The sequence below is a fragment of the Macaca nemestrina genome, chromosome 15, assembly GCF_043159975.1.
Source record: "Macaca nemestrina isolate mMacNem1 chromosome 15, mMacNem.hap1, whole genome shotgun sequence".
Lineage (NCBI taxonomy): Eukaryota > Metazoa > Chordata > Mammalia > Primates > Cercopithecidae > Macaca > Macaca nemestrina.
Window position 1 is genome coordinate 13,207,554 of NC_092139.1, and position 21,293 is coordinate 13,228,846.

The 21,293-nt window shown below is 47.5% G+C and overlaps 1 protein-coding gene across 3 annotated transcripts in view; it reads left to right on the plus strand.

Moving 5' to 3' along the window:
• Positions 1 to 7,039: 7,039 nt before the first annotated feature.
• The window catches only part of LOC105470668 (nuclear factor of activated T cells 2), a 177,158-nt gene continuing 162,904 nt past the window's right edge, over positions 7,040 to 21,293 (plus strand). Inside the window, exon 1 of one of the 3 annotated variants that reach the window (XM_011722847.3) lies at positions 7,040 to 7,329. In XM_011722847.3, the coding sequence (XP_011721149.2) occupies positions 7,260 to 7,329 (70 nt within the window). In that variant the 5' untranslated portion in view covers positions 7,040 to 7,259. The remainder of the gene's footprint in view (positions 7,330 to 21,293) is intronic. The other 2 variants (XM_011722849.3, XM_011722850.3) reach the window with 2 other exon arrangements.

The following is a 21,293-nucleotide window of genomic DNA, read 5'->3' on the forward strand; positions in this document are numbered from 1 at the left end:
TTAGAGTTGATATTTTAGTTGGGAGGCAAAGGAGACATAGAATACACAAATGAATATGTAATTTATTTGTGGTAAGTGATAAATGCTATAAAAATATGACAGGGCATTGGGACTGAGATTTGTGGGGTGGGGTTGAACTTCAGGGCAGAGGAACCTATTTCAGAGGTGAGGGTCATGGAAGAATGCATTGACAGGATGGCATTTAAACTGAGGCTGGGAAGATGGAAGAAGCCAGCCATAGACATCTAGGGACAAAGGGTCCCAGGCCAAAGGGAAGGAAGCACAAAAGCCAGCAAGTGTCTACTCATGGAGAGTAGATGGGAGACCAGACAGGTGGGAAGGGCCGGACCTCAAAGGCCATTGCATTCGTTTTCTGTTGCTTCCCCATGAACATCGTGGCTTAAACAAGCAAGTACTTATCATCTCAGAGTTTCTGTGGCTCAGGAACAAATTAGTTGGGTGGTTCAGGGTTTTTCCTGAGTCAAGCCATTGGCTGTGGCTGCAGTCATCTGAAGGGTTGACTGAGATGCTGGCTGTGGGCAGGAGGCCTCAGTTTCTTACTACATGGGCCTCTCCAAAGGGCTGCCTATGTGTCCTCACAACACAGCAGCCAGCTTCCCCCAAGGTGGGTGATCCAAGACAGCAGTGCAGAAGTCACACACTTTTTATGACCTAGACTTGGAAGTCACACATCTCATTTCTGCAGTAGCCTTGTGTTGCCCATTTAGGAGGGGGTGGCCCAGGAGGAGGAACACCAAGGTGGGTGCCACTAGGACCTTCTAGAGGCTGGCTACATCAGCCTTGGTGAGGAATTGAATTTTATTCTAAGAGGGATGGGGCACTTCTGAAATGGCATATTTGGTTGAGCTGGGTGATAAAGCATGACAGATATTTGTAGTGGCAAGATGATAGTAACTGTAGCTACGGTTATTGAACACCTACTGTGTACTGGGCACTGTGCTTAGTGCTTCATTAGATACGTTGGCCTCTCAGATGCTCATGTCTCCCTGTATTAGTCTGTTTTCATGCTGCTGATAAAGACATACCCAAGACTGGGCAATGTACAAAAGAAAGAGGTTTAATTGGACTTACAGTTCCATGTGGCTGGGGAAGCCTCATAATCATGGTGGAAGGCAAGGAGGAGCAAGTCACGTCTTACATGGATGGCAGTGGGCAAAGAGAGAGATTGGGCAGGAAAACTCCTCCTTATAATACTGTCAGATCTCATGACATTTATTCATTATCATGAGAACAGCACGGGAAAGACCTGCCCCCTTGGTTCAATTATCTCCCACCAGGTCTCTCCCACAACACGTAGGAAATCAAGATGAGACTTGGGTGGGGACACAGCCAAACCATATCACTCTGTAAGAAGTAGATGTAGCTCCATTTCATAGATGAAGAAGCTGAGACTTCTCCCTAAGAAATGTTATCCAAGGCGAGACTGGGAGGCCACTAGAATTACCCAAGCACAGAGAGGAGCTTGAGGGTGGGAGGAGGGAGAGAACAGCCTGGTAGAAAGCCTGGAAGTGAGGAAGAACAGGGAGAATTCGTGGGGGGTGGGGTGCTGAGTGTTTCAGTAGGCAGGGATGTGGAGTTGAAGGGTGTAGGAGGTGAATGGTGGTGAGACTGGAGAAGGTGGGTGAGATTTTATAGGTCATTGGTCACATAAGGGATTTTGAACTTTACCCACAAGGTAATTGTGATTCAGTGGAGGATGACATGGTCACATGTCCCCTTTAGATTCTAAAGCTGAGAAAATATCACATTGGTTGTGCAGGAAAGAATAGACCTCAGGGAAGGAACAGGAGAGAAGCGGAGGCGAAGAGGCCGAAGAGTCACCAGGAGAGAGTCACCAGGAGAGAGGGGTCCTGGCAATGCTGGTATTGTGGAGAGGAAGAGAAGTGACCTACCTAGAATAACAATGGACATTTATAGAGCAGTTGCTATGTGGTAGGCATTAACTCATTAAACCCTCCCAACAATCTTAGGATGATCATTTTATAGAGGAGGCAACTGCAGCACAGAGAGGTTGTGCAACTTTCCCAAGGTTGCACAGCCGGTAAGTGGCAGAGATTGGAACCTCAGCCACTTGGCTCTCAAGTGTTTTCTCAATTGCTCTGAGAAACTGGCCTCTCAAGCTGTCTAACCCAGGGCTGCCCAAGTGAACTTTCCACGGTGATGGAAATGTTCTGTTCTGTGTTGTCCAATTTAGTAGCCACCAGCCACGTGTGCTTTTGAGCACTTGACATACGGCTTGTGCAACTGAAGAACTGACACATTTTATTTAATTGTTAATTATTTAACATTTCATTTTATTTTTATTTTTAAATTTTTTGAGACAGAGTCTCACTCTGTCACTCATGTTGGAGTGCAGTGACGCAATCTCGGCTCACTGCAACCTCCGCCTCCCAGGTTCAAGTGATTCTCCTGCCTCAGTCATCGACGTAGCTGGGATTACAGGTGCCCACCACCATGCCCTGCTAATTGTTGTATTTTTGGTAGTGACGGGGTTTCACCTTGTTGGCCAGTCTGGTCTCGAACTCCTGAACTCAATTGATCCTCCTGGCTCAGCCTCCCAAAGTGCTGGGATTACAGGTGTGAGTCATCACATCCTGCAATTATTTAAAATTTTAATGGCCAGGAGTGAATTTGAGAGATTTTTCTGAGGGAAGATGTTCAGAACTGGGAGATCTATCTGTAAGATGTGGCAATGAAAGGGGAGGACGTTCAGGAATGGCAACCACCAGGTTCCCGGCTGAGGCAGCTGGGAAGGTGGAGACCCCTGGTCAGAGCTCACCAGGCTGCACTGAGCACCCTCCGTGAATACCTCCAGCATTTCCAGCCCATGTTCCTGTTGCTGCTGTTGATCACTCCTGCTCGTTCGGCCTTGTGGTGCCCTTGTCAACCAAGTAGAAGGCAAGGACCATGACTTCTAATTGTGTCCTCACCCCATCCCCACCACTTAGCCTGAGCCATGCCCATGGAATAAGCCTGGCAAAGAGATATTTGATAGGGAGCTTCTCAGAGCAATTGAGAAAACACCCGAGAGCCAGGTGGCTGGGGTTCCAATCCCACCTCTGCCACTTACTGGCTGTGCAACCTTAGGAAAGCTGCACAACCTGTCTGTGCTGCAGTTTTCTCCTCTGGAAAATGATCATCATGAAGTTGTCGGCAGGATTTAACAAGTTAATGCCTACCACGTGGCAATCGCTCTATAAATGTTCATTGTTATTCTAGGTAGGTCAATAAACCTTTCAGACACCTGCGTTGGTCCTACCTTCGATGTTTGAGACATGTAGAAATCTAGAACAATTCTCAACTGCCATCTACATTTCAGCCAGGAAGGGGTTGACAGTCAAGGGGACCGATTGGCACAGAGATGACACTTGAGCGATGCAGAGAAGGGCCCTCACCTAAGCTGCCCTAGTCCTTTTAAATAACCCTGGTGTTGAATCAGTTGTTTGGGGCAGCATCACTTAAGTGGCGTCTCAGCAGAAATACCTGTGTTTCTGATTTATGAGGCTGTCAGAGGGAAGAGAATCTAATAAAAGGTTTCCCCGGTGATTCAAGGTCTCCCCCAACCCACATGTCTCTGCAGCCTCCCTGGACCATTCCCCCTACGGCCACCTGGACGCCTTCTATTTGCTTTGATTCGGTTTCTCTTTTGCTTTTTCCTTACTTGCTGGTGCATTCCCACCCCAGCTGAGAGCCTCTATTTTGGGGAGTTTTCGTGGATAATTTAGTGGGCGGAAGCTCCCCACCCACCCCCCTTGGAGGATCCCTTAAAAAAGGGAGAGTGCTCGAGAGAAGTGAAAAACAGTGGGTGGTTCAGTTCAAAAGGACAAAATATTTCTTGCCCTGGCACTGGGAGAGGAAAGAAATTGTCTGAGGAACCAAAGAACGGCTAAACTAAGAAGCCGAAAAGCTGCAGCCCAGAAGGGCAAATTAGGTGACTCAGCTGCAACTGCCCCGGCTCCAGCCCTTGTAGTATAAATGTGCTTTAAAAGGGAAAAACGCTTAACCGTGACAAAGAGTGGGCTCCATAAAAATGTGGCTAATGCTGACTCTGTTGAGTTCCAAAAGACATCCCCCGCTCAGCAGCTCTGCGCACCTGTGGAGTTGGGGAATCGCCTCAGAGGCCTGAGTTGGGTGGGACTGCGTCTAAATTTATCCCTGATAATGAGTCCGCCAGAGGAGGGCCCAGCAAGCTTGTTTCCTTTCTCGCTTCTGGCCTCTAAAACCTCGGCACCAAGGGAGGGTTCTGGGAGGCAGGGGGTACGGTGCCAAGAACACAGGCTTTGTCGCCAAACAGAGCTGGGTTCAACTCTGGGCCGTCCATTTACTGGCTGTGTGCACATCAACTCGTAGAGCCTCAGTTTGCTCATCTGTAAATGGGGCTTACAGCATCCAGCTCAACGGAAGGGTGAAAGGAAACAGACCTTGCCGAGCTTGTCTGGTGCTCTGGACATGGCAGTTGTAGGGAGGCCTGGAGAGGAAGGGTATGAATGCCGAGTCCAATAATCCTATTCCTGGCTTAATCACTACTCATTCCTTGACTGTGGGAAGGTTTTCTTTTTAAAAAAATACTTTTAGGATTTGTTATATACTTTAGTGTTCTTAGCACTTCAATGAAAGAAAGTCATTGAATCCTTACGGCAAGTGTTTAGGAGGGTACTGAGGGTACTCCTAGTGCCCCATTTTACAGACTGGGGTAAGTGATGCCACATGGCAAAGCCAAGCATCTGACTATAGAGCTTGAGTTTTAAATGGCCTCTCAGGTTGTCTAACCCACTACTGCCCAAGAGGACATTCTACGGTGATGGAAATGTTCTGTTCTGTGCTGTCCAATTTGGTAGCCACCAGCCACATGTGGACTTTTGAGCATTTGACATATGGCTTGTGCAACTGAAGAACTGACACCTACATTTTATTTGTTAATTATTTAACATTTTAATAGCCACATGTGGCTAGTGGCTGCCATATTGGATGGCACAGGGCTAACCCCTTTCATCTTTAGTCTGTTACTTTGCAGTGGGATTGTAAGTGGGGATTTACAGATGACTGTAGCTCAGGGCCCGGCATCTAGTAGGTACTGAGTGAGGGGCTGCTGTTCGTAGTGTTACTAAGTGTAGTAACTGTCTGCAGAAGATAATGGTTAGCAGGCTTCCTTGGTGTCTGGATAGTGGCAAAAGGAAGTTGAGTTTCATTCATGCCTGGGATGACCAACCTGTCCCAAGTTGCTTGGAACCTTCTCAGCTTTAAAACTGAAAGTCTTACATTCTAGGAGCCCCCTCAATCCCAGGCAAACCAGGACGCTTGGTCTCCCTGTTCTTGCTTCAGATGGTTGGAGAAAGAGTCTTCTCTTTCTTTTGGGAAATTTCTGGTTGGGAATGAGTCTTCCTCAATAGGCTCCACTGAAAATCCTCTCTACGCCCTTAAAGGCTGCACCCCAGAATTTGCCAAGTAAATCAACAGGCAAGCCACCTGCCTTCTAGTGCCTCAGTTTCCCTTTCGGAAAGTGGGGGAGAGGATCCCCTCCTTGCAGGGTGGTTGCAAGAAATTTGGTGGCGCCATGACTTTTGAGTTACTCGAGAGTCAATGAGACTTCCTTACCTTGAATTCCTTGGCACACAGTAGGTGGACAGATAATGGCTGCTCTCTGGGGGAACAGCATTACTTAGACTGTCCTGCGGGAGGCCACCCTGGTTGAGGCAGGCTTGAAGAGAGTCCCCTGGGCGGGGCTGGGGGTGGGGCTTTCTCAGGCCCAGTTCCAGCTGGTCTCTATGGGCCAGCATCTGTCTCCAGCAGGAGTAGTTATGTCTGCGAGCTGCCCAGTGAGGCTATTGTGGGCCAGTGCTGGAAAACAGAGTGGTCCCACGGATAGAGCCAGCTGCTTCTCAATGCCTCTTTAAGTTCAAGTCTCTCTGTGAGAGCATGCAGGGGGGGGGTGTGTATGTGATGAGTCACCAGCCTTGGTTGCTATCCACAATTTTATCAGAGCTCACAACAGTATCTGAAGTCCATTTTCAAAGCCAGCTTTATCTTTGGGCTCAGAATTTCCCACCCTGCAGGCAGGTGAAGACGCAGACCTAGTCCAAGTCCAGAAAAGGCATCTTGACCGCTGCGCCTCTCCCTCTCCCCCTCCCCACGGACCTTCTGGGGGTCTCGTGGCCTATTACTGTGAACCATGCGTGGCATCGCACGGACTTTCTTCTGGACACTGTGCAAAGTTCATGATATCCTTTCTCTTTATTTTCCTGTTTATTCAGAGCATGTGTAAACACATGGGTTGCTTGGTTTCAGCTTCTCTTTGGCCATTTCATTATTTCTGGAGCCTCTGAGCATCACTGGAAACCTTGGATTTTCTAAATGAATCTAAAAATAAACTCTTTGAAAAAAAATTCTCGAAGTTGGAGAGTTGACACGAGGCACCGTTATTTATTTCTTTTCCTTCCTCCTCCTTCTCCTCTTCCTCCTCCCCACCATCCCTGAACACACAAAAATCTGGGCAGCCAGAGGCCGTGAGGGACTGGGAAGGGCCCCTGGGCGAACGTCCAGGAGCTTGGACAACCTGGGGTGTTGGTTTGAACCCTGGGCAGCTTTCTCCAAGAGGCGCCCGCTTGGCAAATGGGGGGCTTGGGAGTCTCGGGCTTGATTTATGAAAAGCTGCCATGGGCCAGGGAAGGCGGTGGCTGGGGCACTCCTTGCAAACAGCCTCCTGGAGCTCCTGCAGGGCTGACTTGGACACTCGCACACCCCCACCCCCTTCTTCTCGCCGTCGCCCGCTTCGCTCCCTCTCCCAGACTTTTCTCCCGAACAATCAGGGACTTGTGCTGGCGGCCGAAGGAGCCACGGAGCTGGCTGGCCGCGGAGGAGGCGACGTCATGGATTCCTGAGTGTGAAGTTTGCAGGAAAGCCCTTAGTTTTGGAGATGGACGGGATCCAGTGGTTTCCATGGCGCTGGATAAACAGGAGGAAACAGTGAGGGAATCCCGTTATTTTACTGCATTGAAAGCCTATAAACACGGAGCGCGGGGAAGGAAGTCGCGTTGCCTCTGGAGTAAGCCCGATCGCGGAGCCGCGCCGACTCCGCTGAGCCGGGAGCCGGGAGGCGCGCAGCTCCCGGGTCGCTCCGAGGCTCCTCGACAAGGGCTGCCCCGCGGGCAAGCGGTAGAGAAGACGGCGCCCCCTCGGCTGCTGGTCGATACAAACAGACCCCCCTTTCCAAACACGCGCCAAGTCCCCGTCCCCTCCAGATGCAGAGAGAGGCTGCGTTCAGACTGGGGCACTGCCATCCCCTCCGCATCATGGGGTCTGTGGACCAAGGTAACTAACTCTCCACCCCTTCCAGCCTTTTCCGCTCGCTCCTCCCGGTCCTTTCCTGCTGCTCCCGTCCCGGGCAGCACTTTCAGCTCCCGGCAGAGGTCGGCGCGGGAGGCCTGGGGACCCCGCTCGCCCTGGGCGCACAGGTAGCGTGGCCCGCGGAGGGGCGCCCGCGCCCCGGCCAGGGAAGGGACACTTGGGAAGGCGACTTTGGACAACTTTGCGCGGGGGCAGGGAAGTGTCCCGGGCCGGGATTCCCTAGGCCAGTCTGTCGGGAGGATTTTCCCCTCCACGGGACACCGGGAGGGATTCTCGCTACTAACCGCTGGCTGTTTAACCGTTTCAGCACTCGGCTTTTGACAGCAAATGCCATAACGCTGCAGTATTATTATTATTATTATTACTTTTTTTTTCTTTTAAGAGAACAGGCTTGGCATTTTACTATACAGCAAGTATAGTAAGGAAGACTTTGCTTTCTAACAGTGACAGCAGCAGCGGATGCTCTGGGACATTTAAACCATTTTCTTCCCCTTTTTTGATGTGCCTGCTGGATAGAGTCCTCCAGCTACTCCTTTAAAGTGCAATGTACCATCAGTTTGTTTGGGGATCTGATTACACTGTACTTTCCCTGTTTCTGCTTCTTTCCCCCTTCTCTTGGATTTAGTCCTGGTATCACACCACTTGGATCTTGTGGGAGGGGGTTGACTATAAGGAGCATAAGATATGAAAGTGTCCCATCTGGTCGGGATTGCGGAGGGACGTTGGCTCCACAATAATGAATCGGTCTTTAAAAGTGGAAATGGGCAAAGCGTTGTGTTTTTCAGAGGGGAGCACTGCGTTGGGGGCTGCGCGGCCTGGCTGCCAAGTGGGAAGGGCTTTGAAAGTTAAGTGAAATAAATTCGCGGAGGAGGAGTTAGCCTCGTGTCATAAAATCAGAGTTGAATGTAGGTTTTGTGCTTTGCGTGGCTGATTAAAGTTCGGGGGGTGGGGGAGAAGAAATGACAATTTCAGTAAATAAACCTGAGAGGCTCTTTCTTTCTTTCTTTCTTTCTTTCTTTCTTTCTTTCTTTCTTTCTTTCTTTCTTTCTTTCTTTCTTTCTTTCTTTCTTTCTTTCTTTCTTTCTTTTCTTTTCTTTTCTTTTCTTTCTTTCTTAACTAGATTGAAGCCTAATGCCTTGGGTTAGGTAAACGGTGTGCTTTGCCACAGCAGACCTCAATGACACATATTTTTAGCTGAGCTGCGCTTTTGAAAGCAAGACCCGGCCAGGACTTTGAACGTTTGAACGGGTACCGGTTTATCCTGTCCTCTGCTAGTGGTCAAGCCTATGACATAATGGCAAAAAAATTTTACTGATATCGCATCATCTGAAAAGCAATGCTCTCAGACAGATGACAGATATATTAAGGGCGGGAAAGGGTTTTTACTGTCACAAATACTGAAACCGGGTGTTTGATGTTCTGATGATGGGGGTGGAGGTCAGCCTAATGCCAAATTTAGCTCTATTTGGAAAGAGAGAGAGAGAAAGAACTTGGATGAGAAACTGGGCTTCTGTTTTACTGTGTGATCTAACACAAGCCTCGAATTTTATGGAGGCTGCTAACTCTGTGCCCCAGGTGTGTGAACTAGTTCTGCGAAGGTTTCAAAGTGTGTGTATTTTGTGTGTGCATGTTCAATAGCTATCCTCCCCAGCCCATGTTCATGCGTGCACGGATTGTGGGTGTGTGCACGCCGGTGTGTGCACGCCAGTGTGTGTGTGTGTGTACATGTGGGAGACAAGGGCACCAGATTGTTCCAGGCAAACCACACTTGGTCTGCCAAGGCAATGGGCACATAGAATGCAATTCCAGGCATCAGAGACAGTTGGCTTGACACAGGCTGATCCAAATGCTCCCACTATGCCCTGCACAGTGGTCTCTTGAGGGAGAGCCCAATCCCCCCTTAGACTCAGACACAGACAACAGTGGGCATGCAGATGGGTGGGGTCATTAAATGGAGAAGAGAAATATTTGCATTTAAAAAAATTCCAAACTTTCTGCACAGAAAGCAGCATTGGTCCTGCGAAAAACTGAAGATCTGAAAGAGGTGTGCTCTGTTTTATCTGAAGTGAGATGATGGAAACTATTTCAGGAATAAACAAACCCAGGGTGAGCTTTGTTCTCTCCCAAACCCAGACTCCCTGCCTTCTGCTTGCATTAGAATTTCTGCTTGGCCACATCACAACTGTGTGATCTTGGGCAAGTGACTGAACTTCTCTGTGCCACACTTTTCTCATCTGTAAAATAGAGCCAATAATTATGCCTCTCTTCCAGGGTTGTTATGAGACTCAATGAGGTAAAACAGATAAGGCACGAAAATGGTGTCTTGCTCATAGTCAATGCTCCATAAACATTCGCTGCAAATCCTGTCATATTAAAAACGCAGAACAATAACTGATGCTGTGGAGAAACTGGATTTGACAGTAAACATTCTTTGAAGAGATGCAGTACTTTCTGCTTTCCAAAGTACTTTTAAACTTACTGGAACTTTACAATGACACAGATAGGGTTAAGATCTTGGCTTGTGAAGCCTCAATTTTCTCATTTGCAAAAAAGGAATAATGATAGTATCAACTTCATCAGATTGTTGAGAGCATTGTATGAAATGATGCATGTAAAACACTCAGCTCTGTGCTTAGCATGCAGTACACACACACCGAATGGTGTTGTCTGACAGTTGACGATGGTGAGACCCAGCTTTGCCCAAGGTCACATAGCAGATAAGGAGCACAGTGCCTGGCACACAGTGAGTGCTCAATTCCTGCCCTAGATGGTGACAGCAAACATAAATTGAGCACTGACTGGAGTAGGACAAGGGGCTAAGTGCTCTTCAAGCATTAAGCCTTTTAATTGTTATAGCACTGTAGATGATAAGTACTGCAATCATGGTATCCTTCCTGGAGGAGGGGTGGGGCACAGAGATGTGTGGCAATGGGCCAAGTGTTACCCAAGAAGAAAGTGGTAGGGCCCTAATTTGAACCCAGGCTCTTGACCTGCTCTGCTGTCTCTGAAACTCACTAACATCATAATTTTTTTTTACCATTTCACAGATGAGGTGACCGAGGTGGGACCAGATCCTGGTTCTGGGATCTTTCCCCAATACCACGTTGTTCCCTGACATATGCTGGAAGGGAAAGAGACATATGGGGGGATGTGGAGGGTATAAGTCTTATTGCTAGAGATGGGGAAACTGAGGCAGCAGCTGATTTGTGCGTTAGTGAAGGCTCCTTGGTTGATTTCCCTCAGGGAAATAAAAGCACGAGACTCCCACTCTTAGTAGAAGAAAGTCCCCAGCCAGCCAGTGTGGCAGCTCCAAAGCCCACGCGGCTTTCTGTACTGAGAGTGCCTCCCAGGCACCCCTCCTCCTGGCTAGTCTTTCCCTTGCTACCCATATGGCCCTTCATCCAGGAAGCCCCTCCAGCTTGCAAGCCTCTCTTCTCAGACTCCAGAGAGAATCACAAGTTCACCAGACACTCCCCTGACTAGCTTTATTAAGAACTTTCTTTGGCTTGATTACAAGCCCCCTGAGGACAGGGATCGGGTCCCCTATTTCTGTGAGTCTCCACTGGCACCCAGGTAACATTGCTGCTATCCAAGAGGTTAACAGCTTGAGGTCTGAATCAGAGGTTTGAATCTTGGCCACTTGTGTGTGTTACTTCAGTTGTGCCTCAGTTTCCCCATGTTATGAGTGATATTAATATTACCCAGAATAATATTTAATAAATGTAATAACCGGGTATAAACCAATCAGAACCATAGGAGCAGGGTCCCTAGACACTTCTCTGCTGGGCCAGGTTTTAACTATTTATTTGCTGAATTTTGGGGAGGGTCCCAGGCAGTAGAAGTCTTTGGAGGGTGGTAGGAAGCAGGGCAAACAGCAAATAATCTATGGAAGTTCTCAGTCCTTTAATAAACAGTATAATCCTCAAGGTACCCATTCAAAAAATAATTGCTGTCATTACTATTGTATAATTTATTATTTCAACATTTACCTCAGCCCCCCCAAAAAAACCCCAATGTCTAAATCCAATTACTAAATACTTTCTCACGGTTTTCTCGTTGGATAGCTCACACTTAATATGTAAATGACTGATTATTTAGACTTGCTGACTGGAAGAAGCCAGTCAAGTTTCTATTTTTTTATTTTTGAGATAGGGTCTCACTCTGTTGCCCAGGATGGAGTGCAGTGGTGCGATCACGGCTCACTGTATCCTTGACCTCCCAGGCTCAAGCAATCTTCCCACCTCAGCCTACTGGGTAGCTGGGACTGGAGGTGTGCCCCGCCGTACTTGGCTAACTTTTTAAATTGTTTGTAGAGATGGGATCTTGCTATGATTCCCAGGCTGGTCTTGAATTCCTGGGCTCAAGTAATACTCCCACCTTGGCCTCCCAAAGTGCTGAGTTTACAGGCATGAGCCACCGTGGCCAGCCAGGTTCCTGTTTTTGTTCCTTTGCTAAAACAGGCATTTGAGAATCTCTGACTGCCCAGCCTGGATGGGAGGCCTCCTCTGGGCTCTGCTGGCCTCTGTCCTGTGCTGCCTGCATCCTGGTACTAATCACACTGATGGTAATTGTCTATTTGTCCGTGTCCTCCAACAGATTTGAACTCCAGCAACCAGAAACCACACCTGCCTTGGTCACCACTGTACCCTCAGTGCTAGGAGAATGCCTAGCACTTAGTAGGTGCTCAGTAATTCTTTTGGTTAAATGGATGGATGAATGAATAAGTTATGAATGAGTGCAGCACAGGAGAAGTTCTGTGGCTTGTTAAGACCATAGCATTCGGACAAGCTGAAGGCCCGTACTCTCATTGTGTCTCACTGTCTTCTGCTTCCTTTTAACAATGATAGCGACCTTTTGACTACCACATTTTCCCAGCTGGAGCCGGTGACCTCAGTAGGATTTCTCCTGGGCCATCCAACAGGTACTCACATTCCTCTTGTTGTCTGGAATAAATAAGCCCCCAATAAGAGCAGCAAGCCACAAACGACAATGACAATGACAGCAGCCACCACTCACTGAGTGTCAACCGTGTGTCAGGCACCATGCCAAGGGCTTTCATGTGCCACCTCAAGCATCCTCTCTCCAGTCCTCCCCATTTTGCACAGGGAGATAGAGTCACTCACCAGGGTCACAGCCCTAGCGAGTGGTGGAGCTAGGATTCAACCCTACACCCCGGTTGCTCCCTGACTGTAATGCTGAATAATAATAACAATAGGGTGATCATCTTTTCCCTATTGGACATGTACCCTAAGGCCAGCCACTTTACAGATATTATCTCATTGGATTTTCACACACACCCAAAAAACCCTGAGAGGTTGGTATAGAATAGGACCCTCCTTTTAGAGAACACGGGGAGTGGTCAAGGCATTTTGTGGGGCAGCCCTAGGCCCGGCTGATGCCAAAAGCTTGGCTTTTAAGGGCTCCATAGGTCCAGTCTTCACTGCTTCTTGCAGCAGGACTATTCAGCCTAGACGAGCTGGAGAGGAAGGCGCCAGCCCCCTAAAGGAGCCAGCCCGCCACAAAGTCTGGAGTCACAGGAGTCTCTTCCCTTCCTGCTTGACTTTCTGCACCGTGCAATGACTCCTAGCAGCCCCCATCCCCTCCCTCTGGCTCTCTATCACAATGGACTATCCAGGGCTCCTTTTCTCAGAGCTTCTCTGGGTGACTGAAGCCCAGCTGGGTGTTTCTTTCCCCTGACACTTCAGGGCTCTGACCTCCAGTAAAATTGCTGCTTTCCATGCCAGCCTTTGCCTGTGCTATCACTCCTCCTTGCAGGCACTCTTGGTCCTTCTCTTTGGCTGTGCTCGAGTGAGGCTTCCTATCTGGGTTTCTCTCCTTTCCTTCACATCTTTCTTGAAGGCCCAGCCCAATTTCCATCTCCTCTTAGATGCCCCCTCGATCATTTAATGTATCTTCATCAATATTTTTAGGGATCTACCGTGTGCCGGGTACTTTCCAAGATGCTGGGGATTCAGCAGTGAATGAGGCAGATACAGAGCATACCCTCATGAGGCTTGCCAGGAAATAGCCAGGATGACTTCAGAGGCCATTAAAGACCAGGGACCAAAGGAAGTCAAAAGGCTACTGTCATTGTTAAAAGTAGAATGGAGTTTCGCATGACTTGGGGTGGGTGTGTGTGTGTCTGCGGGTGTGCATTAGTTTCCAGTGGCTGCTGTAACAAATTACCACAAATTGAATGGCTTTAAACAATACACATTTATTCTCTCATGGTTCTAGAGGCTAAGAGTTTGAATCAAGATGTCAGAGCCATGCTGTCTCTGAAGGCTCTAGGAGGAAACCCTTCCTTGACTCTCCCAGCTTCCAGTGGCTCCTGGAGACCCTTGGCCCTCTGTGGCCTGTGGCTGTGTCATTCACATCTCTGCCTCTGTCTTCATGTGACCTTCTTCCCGAGTGCATGTGTGTTGATTCCTCTTCTCACGGAGGCAGCCGTCATTGGCCTGGACCCCTTTAGGTCTAGTATGACCTCATCTCAACTTGATTACATCTGCAAAGACACTATTTCCAAATAAGGTCCCATTCACCGGATCTAGAGTTAGGACTTGAATATATTTTTTTGGTAGGGTGGAGAGGGACGCTTCAATCCACAAGAGTAGGATTCCTCATTCAGGCTGGATGGCCCTTCCTCTCCAAGGTGATATCTTTTTTTGGTTGACCCCTGAGTGGTCCTGTAAGATGATCCGCCTGTAAGATGTCTGGAAGAAAAGCATTCCAGGCAGAATAAGTGATAAGTGCAAAGACCCTGAGGAGAGGCATGTGCTTGGGATGCTTAGTGAACAGCAAGGAGCCCAGTGGGGCCGGACCAGAAAGGGCAGGGGGAGCGTGATAGAGACAAGATTGTGGGACGGGATCGTGTAGGATCTTTTTTTTTTTTTTTTTTTTTTTTTTCTTGAGACGGAGTCTTGCTCTGTCGCCCAGGTTGGAGTGCAGTGGTGTGATCTCAGCTCACTGCAAGCTCCGCCTCCCGGGTTCACGCCATTCTCCTGCCTCGGCCTCCCGAGTAGCTGGGACTACAGGCCCCGCCACCACACCCGGCTAATTTTTTGTATTTTTAGTAGAGACGGGGTTTCGCCGTGTTAGCCAGGATCGTCTCAATCTCCTGACCTCGTGATTCGCCCGCCTCAGCCTCCCAAAGTGCTGGGATTACAGGCATGAGCCACCACACTTGGCCCACATAGGAGCTTGTGAGGAGTCTGAAGTTCATTCTTGGGGTAATCAGGAGCCCCTGGGGGAATGTTCAGCAACAGCGATGTGTGGTGTAATGAACCTTTTCAAATGGTCATACTGCCCATTAAGGGGAGATCAGCCTCTAGCCAGGTAAGAGTAAATGCTAGGTGGGCAGACAGGAGGCTGCTGCAGTGGCCCAGGCAGGAGATGGAGATGGCTGGGGCCAATGTGGGGCAGAAGAGGTGCTCAGAAGCAGTGCCTCCCAGTCCATAGAGCTTTCTCCTTTAGGGTTCTCAAACTGTGTTTCCTTGAGCCCCAGAGTTCCATGGGGATGATCCCTGGCTTTGGTACCTAGAGGTAGATGCCATCAATCCTGTGAATATTCAGACCACTTCAGCTGTGCTTTCTTGACAGCCCGTCCTGGATTCCCCTCATCAGCTCCTCCTCCACCCTCCACTATCACTGGCAGTCATGAGACTTTTCAGGGTTTCATCTTGATCCAAAAATGTCCCTCGGCAAATCTACCCTTAGCTAATCACCCAGGAATAGCATGACTCAGTAATGAATATCAGACTCATGTAAGACAAAACCATTTCCATGGTGCACGTGCGACTTCACAAGTCACATCACAACCTGCTGTATGCCTTTGTTTCCTTAACTGAAAAGTGGGCTATTAGTAATTTTTACACATGGGGGTGTTTTAAGGTTGAAAGGAAATCATGTCTGTGAAGCTTTCAGCAAAGACAAAGTGGTCAGTTCCTGTTAGCTTCCATTTTTACTATTATTTTATTGTTTTAAATTCAATTTATTACTTTCCTCCAGATCAATAACTTTCAAGAGTTCCTGACGGGGACAAATCCACTTTCCACCAAGCCTCTGGGGTCTTTTCTGTAGGGTCCTGGTGACCCACTTCAATCACTGAGCCACTGAGTCCAGAGGTGTTTGTGGAGAGTCTAACAGAGGCAGAGCGCCTGGTAAGGTGGTGGGGAGAAAAATCCAACGTCTATGAGACATGCCCATTTACATTTGAAAGAGATGTTTTTGTGAAGTTGGGGAGACGTACTCATGGGAAGTCATTTACAAGCTAAGTGACTCTGAGCTTAGGTGAGGTCTAGTGATTGTGTTGATGGAGAAGCGAAAGAGGGAGAGAGCAGCTGATGTCCTGTGCTTTTTTGGAGGCAGTGGGGATTGTGCTCCAGGGTCTGGCTGTGCAGATGGGAGCTGATGATGGGTACCTCTGAGTCAGCCAGCTTGTCCTCATCACTCCCTGACTTCAAAGATTAGGAAATCGGCACAGATGTTTGAGTCTGCAAAGAATATGGCAGGGAAGAGAATGGAGAGAGAAACGATCTTGAGGCATACAGGGGAAGACAGCCTGGGTGACCGAGGAGGGGAGAGTGGGCCAAGGGTGATAGGTACATTGAGTGAGAAATGATTGTGGGGATGGGCAGATATTAACCAACACTCTATCCCCTAACGTTATAACCAGCCCTACCCATCCTGCCCCTTGAGGCTGTGCTTTAGTAGAAGATGGAGCCTCCCTAGCAGAGGGATGGTGGCATCTCCTGTTCAGTTAAGAGCAAGGACCATCACTTAAGGGGCAGGTAGGTTTACTGAGCCTGCCCTCCTTCTAAACATTGTTACCCAAGACAGAGGGGAATGTACTAGAAAGCAAGGAACAAAGAGGAGAAACAAAACCAGGGCAAAGTAGTTGTACAGGGACCAGGTGGAAGGAATCAAGAACCTGCAGCCCAGGCGCTCAAGCTCACAGGCTCCCAGCAGGTGGCACAAATGAATGAGGCAGCCAGGTGGGCGCTGGGGTGAACTGAGGGGGTGTGTGTGTGTGTGTGTGGGGGGGTGTGTGCTGGGGAGTCCCCAGGGAACAGCCTCCACTCACCTCCAGCTGATTGGTCCATACGGGAATGCGGGCCTGGGGTGGTTGGATCTGCTGGATCTGCTGGATCTGCCTGCCTGTTTTTTTTTTTTTTTTTTTTTTTAAGAAGTTGGAAATTTGGATTTTTATGTGAAATCTCCCAATTTTAAAATGTTAGTTCGACATGGACACAGGGAGGGGAACAACACGCACTGGGGCCTTGCCGGGAAGGTCGGGGAGGGAGAGCACCAGGATAAATAGCTAATGCATATGGGGCTTAGTACCTACGTGATGGGTTGATGGGTGCAGCAAACCACCAAGACACATGTTTACCTATGTAACAAACCTGCACATCCTGCACATGTATCCCAGAACTTAAAATAATATAAAATTAAAAAAAATAAAAATGTTAGTTCAGATTAAAAAGAAATTACTGGGCAGGCCAGACATAATATGCCTGCAGGATGGACTTGGCGGAGCTCCTGCAGACTGTAACTTCTGCTGCTGTCAAATGGGGCATCTTCCTACAGTCCACAGGTTGATTTAGGCGCTGGCTTTTAGTAGAACCCTGCTGTCTTACGAGGTACCCATGGCCATCAGTGCCTGTCCAGTGGGAGGGTGGCGTATTCAGCTAACGGCTTTTTGCTGCAATCTCCTCTTGAAAAATAGTTTTCTCACAACACAGAAATCCTCTTTGGGCTTTAAAAGACTCTGTAGGAGACGATAGATTGAAGTACAAGTCAGGTTTGAAACTGTCTTGTTTTCTCAGTCTGTTAGGAGCTCATCCCTAAAAATGGCTTTGCAAGAGCATGACAAAGCCAATGAGGTATTTGGGGGAGCAAAATGCAAGAAATTCAGTAATCAGGATGAATTATACACACACACACACACACACACACACACACACACACACAAACACACATATGTATATGAAATGTATATATATTTGAGACAGGTACTTGCTCTGTCACCTGGGCTGGAGTGCAGTGGCACGAACATGGCTCACTGCAGCCTCGGCCTCCTGGGCTCAAGCCATCCTCCTGTTTCAGCTTCATAAAGATGGGGTGTCACTATGTTGCCCGGCTGGTCTTGAACTCCTGGGCTCAAGCGATCCTCCCACCTTGGCCTCCCAAATTGTTGGGATTACAGGCATGAGCCCAGGATGAACCATAGTTTAATATGATATATATATATATATATATATATATATATATATATATATATATATATTTTTTATTTGGAGACTCGCTCTGTCACCCAGGCTGGAGTGCAGTGGCGCAATCTTGGCTCACTGCAAGCTCCGCCTCCCAGATTCAGGCCATTTTTTCGGTATTTTTAGTAGAGATGGGGTTTCACCGTGTTAGCCAGGATGGTCTTGATCTCCTGACCTCATGATCTGCCCACCTTGGCCTCCCAAAGTGCTGGAATTACAGGTGTGAGCCACCGCACCCAACCTAATATTATATTTTAAAAACAAAATTAATGCCAAAACTCCATGATAGACTTTTTTTAAAAAGGCCAGATGTGGTGGCTTGAGCCCAGGAGTACGAGACCAACCTAGGCAACATAGTGAGACCTTGTCTCTACAAAAAAAAAAAAAAAAAAAAAAAAAATAGCAGGGTGTAGTAGGGCAGGAGCCTGTAGTCCCAGCTACCAGGAGGCTGAGGTGAGTGGATCATCTGAGCCCGGGAGGTTGAAGCTGCAGTGAACCACGCTCTCGCCACTGCACTCCATCCTGGGTGACAGAGTGGGACCCTGTCTCAAAAAAATAAATAAAAAATGTTAAATAAAGACAGGATCAACATTACTCATTTTCCCTTTGGCCTTAGGGTGCAATATGGCTCACATGGACTGTTAACCTGTCTTTATTAAAATTCTAATAGCTTGTTCAGCAAGGTTTTTTTTTTTTTTTTTTTTGCATGCATTTTGATGTTTTAAAACATGGTGCGAAGATATAATTTATCTAATTACTGAGTTTTTGGTGCCCTCTTTTATTTTACCTCTCTTGCGTCACCCTAGTACCAGCCTTGCTGGAGTCAAATGCATCTGTCTGTGAGTTATATATTAACACCTAGAGTGGTCATGAGTCCCAGGGAATGCTTCCGTTGAAGGGAGATTGTTTCTGGAGTCTGGTAAAGAATGTTCCCACTTTTTGAATCCGACTTAAAACGTTTCAATGCCTGTCTTTTATAAGCAGTGTTTTATTATAATGGGAGGTTGTTAGGACATGGAGTTCATGATGAAAATTTGTGACTTATGTGTTATACAGATGGTCCCTGACTTACGATGTTTGATTTAGGATTTCTTTACGATGGTGTGAAAGCGATGTGAGTTCAGTAGAAACTGTACTTTGGGTACCCATAAACCATTCTGTTTTTCTCTTTCAGTATAGTATTCAATAAATTACAGAAGATATTCAACACCTCATTATAAAGTAGTCTCTGTGTTGGGTGATTTTGCCCAAAATCAATTGTGTCGGTGACTGTAAATGTTCTGAGCATGTTTAAGGTAGGCTAGTAAGCTATGGTGTTCAGTAGGTTAAGCATATTAAATGCATTTTCTTTGTATATATTATTATTCTTCTTTTTGAGATGGAGTTTCACTCTTGTCACCCAGGCTGGAGCACAATGGCACGATCTCGGCTCACTGCAACCTCCGTTCCCAGGTTCAAGTGATTCTCCTGCCTCAGCCTCCCATGTAGCTGGAATTACAGGCACCTGCCACCATGCCTGGCTAATTTTCATATTTTTAGTAGAGACGGGGTTTCACTACATTGGCCAGGGTGGTCTTGAACTCCTGACCTTAGGTGATCCACCCTCCTCAGCTTCCCAAAGTGCTGGGATTACAGGTATGAGCCACTGTGCTTGGCCTATTATTATTATTTTTTAGACATGGGGTCTTACTCTGTTGGAATGCAGTGGTGCAATCATGGCTCACTGCAGCCTGAAGCTCCTGGGTTCAAATGGGAGCCCGGCTAATTTATTTTTATTTTTCATAGAGACGGGGTCTTGCTCTGTTGCCTAGACTGGTCTCAAACTCCTGGCCTCAGGCCATCCTCCTGCCTTAGCCTCCCAAAGTGCTGGGATTATAGGCATGAACCACCATGCCCTGCCTAAATGCATTTTCAACCCAACAATATTTTCAGTGTATCGTGGGTATATTGGGATGTCACTCACCATAAGTTGAGGAGCATCTGTACACTATCAGAGCCGGCTGCATAATTTTCAGGGCATTGTGCAAAATGAAAATGCATCGCCTCTTGTTCAAAAAGTATTCAGAATTTAAAAAATGTCAACAGCAGAGCATTCAACCAAGTGCAGGCTCCTTCTAAGCACAGGCTGTTCCAGGTGCGGGGTGCTGTGTGACTCTGCATGTCACATCCCATGAAGCGAGCCCCGGCTGCTGCTCAGATTAGCTTGGTTTTCCTTGTTAAACAATCCTTGAATTTTAGAGCTGAAATGGTAACTCAGGTATTATCTAATTCACCTCCTCCCATTTGACAGATGGAGAAACTGAGGCACAGAAGGTGTCTTGCTTAAAGGTCACAGAGTGAGTTAGAGGAAGGACTCAGTTTGGATCCTGGGCATCCCAGCTGTGAGTTGTTCTTTAATGTACCACAAGATCACTCCAGGCTTGGTCAAACATTTATGTCTTCATGCCATTGACCTACAGCAGGAAGATCAGCCTGGAAGGGGTGGAAGGGATTCAGATGTACCAGTCTTGTTATAAATAACTCAAATTAGCTGGGTGTGGTGGCGCATGCCTATAATCCCAGCTATTTGGGAGGCTGAGGCAGGAGAATCACTTGAACCTGGGAGGCAGAAGTTGCGGTGAGCTGAGATTGCGCCGTTGCACTCCAGCCTGGGCAACAAGAGCGAAACTCCATCTCAAAAAACAAACAAACAAACAAACAAACAAACAAAAAACCCCAAAAAATCTCAAGACCTTTACATATTTTCTGTAACAGAACATTGTCTTTTATAGATAGTCTTTTTCTTTCTGTGCCTCACTCCTTGTTTTGGAGACGGGGTCTTGCTATGTTGCCCAGGCTGAAGGGCTGTGCTTATTCACAGGTGCAATTGTCATGCATTGCAGCCTCAAACTCATGGGCTTGAGCGATCCTTCCATCTCAGTCTCCAAGTAGCTGGAACTACAGGTGTGCACAACCATACCAGGCTCTTTTTCTTTTTAAGCAACATGTGCAGGTAGAATTTCCCTGAAGCCATTGAGTCAGATGAAATGTTATTTCTCTACAAATAATTACAGGTATTGGAACCAGGCTAGAGGCTGGGCTGCCAAGGCTATAAAACACTGCTAAATTTCAGGACATCCCTGTTGAGTCCCATTAAGCTGAGCAAAGAAGGAATTTGGGTTCTCCTAATGGTGCAGTTTTATTCACTGATTGATCTCTCAGGTAGAAGCTCTGTTGGGCGCCATTCTTCCATTCATTCCTTCAGCTGCTTTTTAGTGAGAACCTACCATGTACTGGCTACTAGGATCTGGGGATACAGCTGAGGTTGCCAGATAAAAATACAGGATGTCCACTTAAATTTGAATTTCAGGTAAACAATGAATAACTTCTTAGTTTATGTCTGTCCCACATACTATTTGGGACATAGTTCTACTAAGAAAAGCATTCATTGTCTAAAATTCAAATTTAACTGGGTGTCCTGTATTTGTATTTGCTAAACTTGGCAACTCTAGATATCCCAGGGAAGAAAACAGACAAATATCCCTGCCCTTGTGGGGACTGCACTCAAGTGAAAGGAACAGGCAACAAACTGACGAAGAAATATACATATGAATAAAATATACCATGTGGAAAGGGCAACGAGGAACATGAAGCAGGGTGAGGAGACAGAGAATGCCG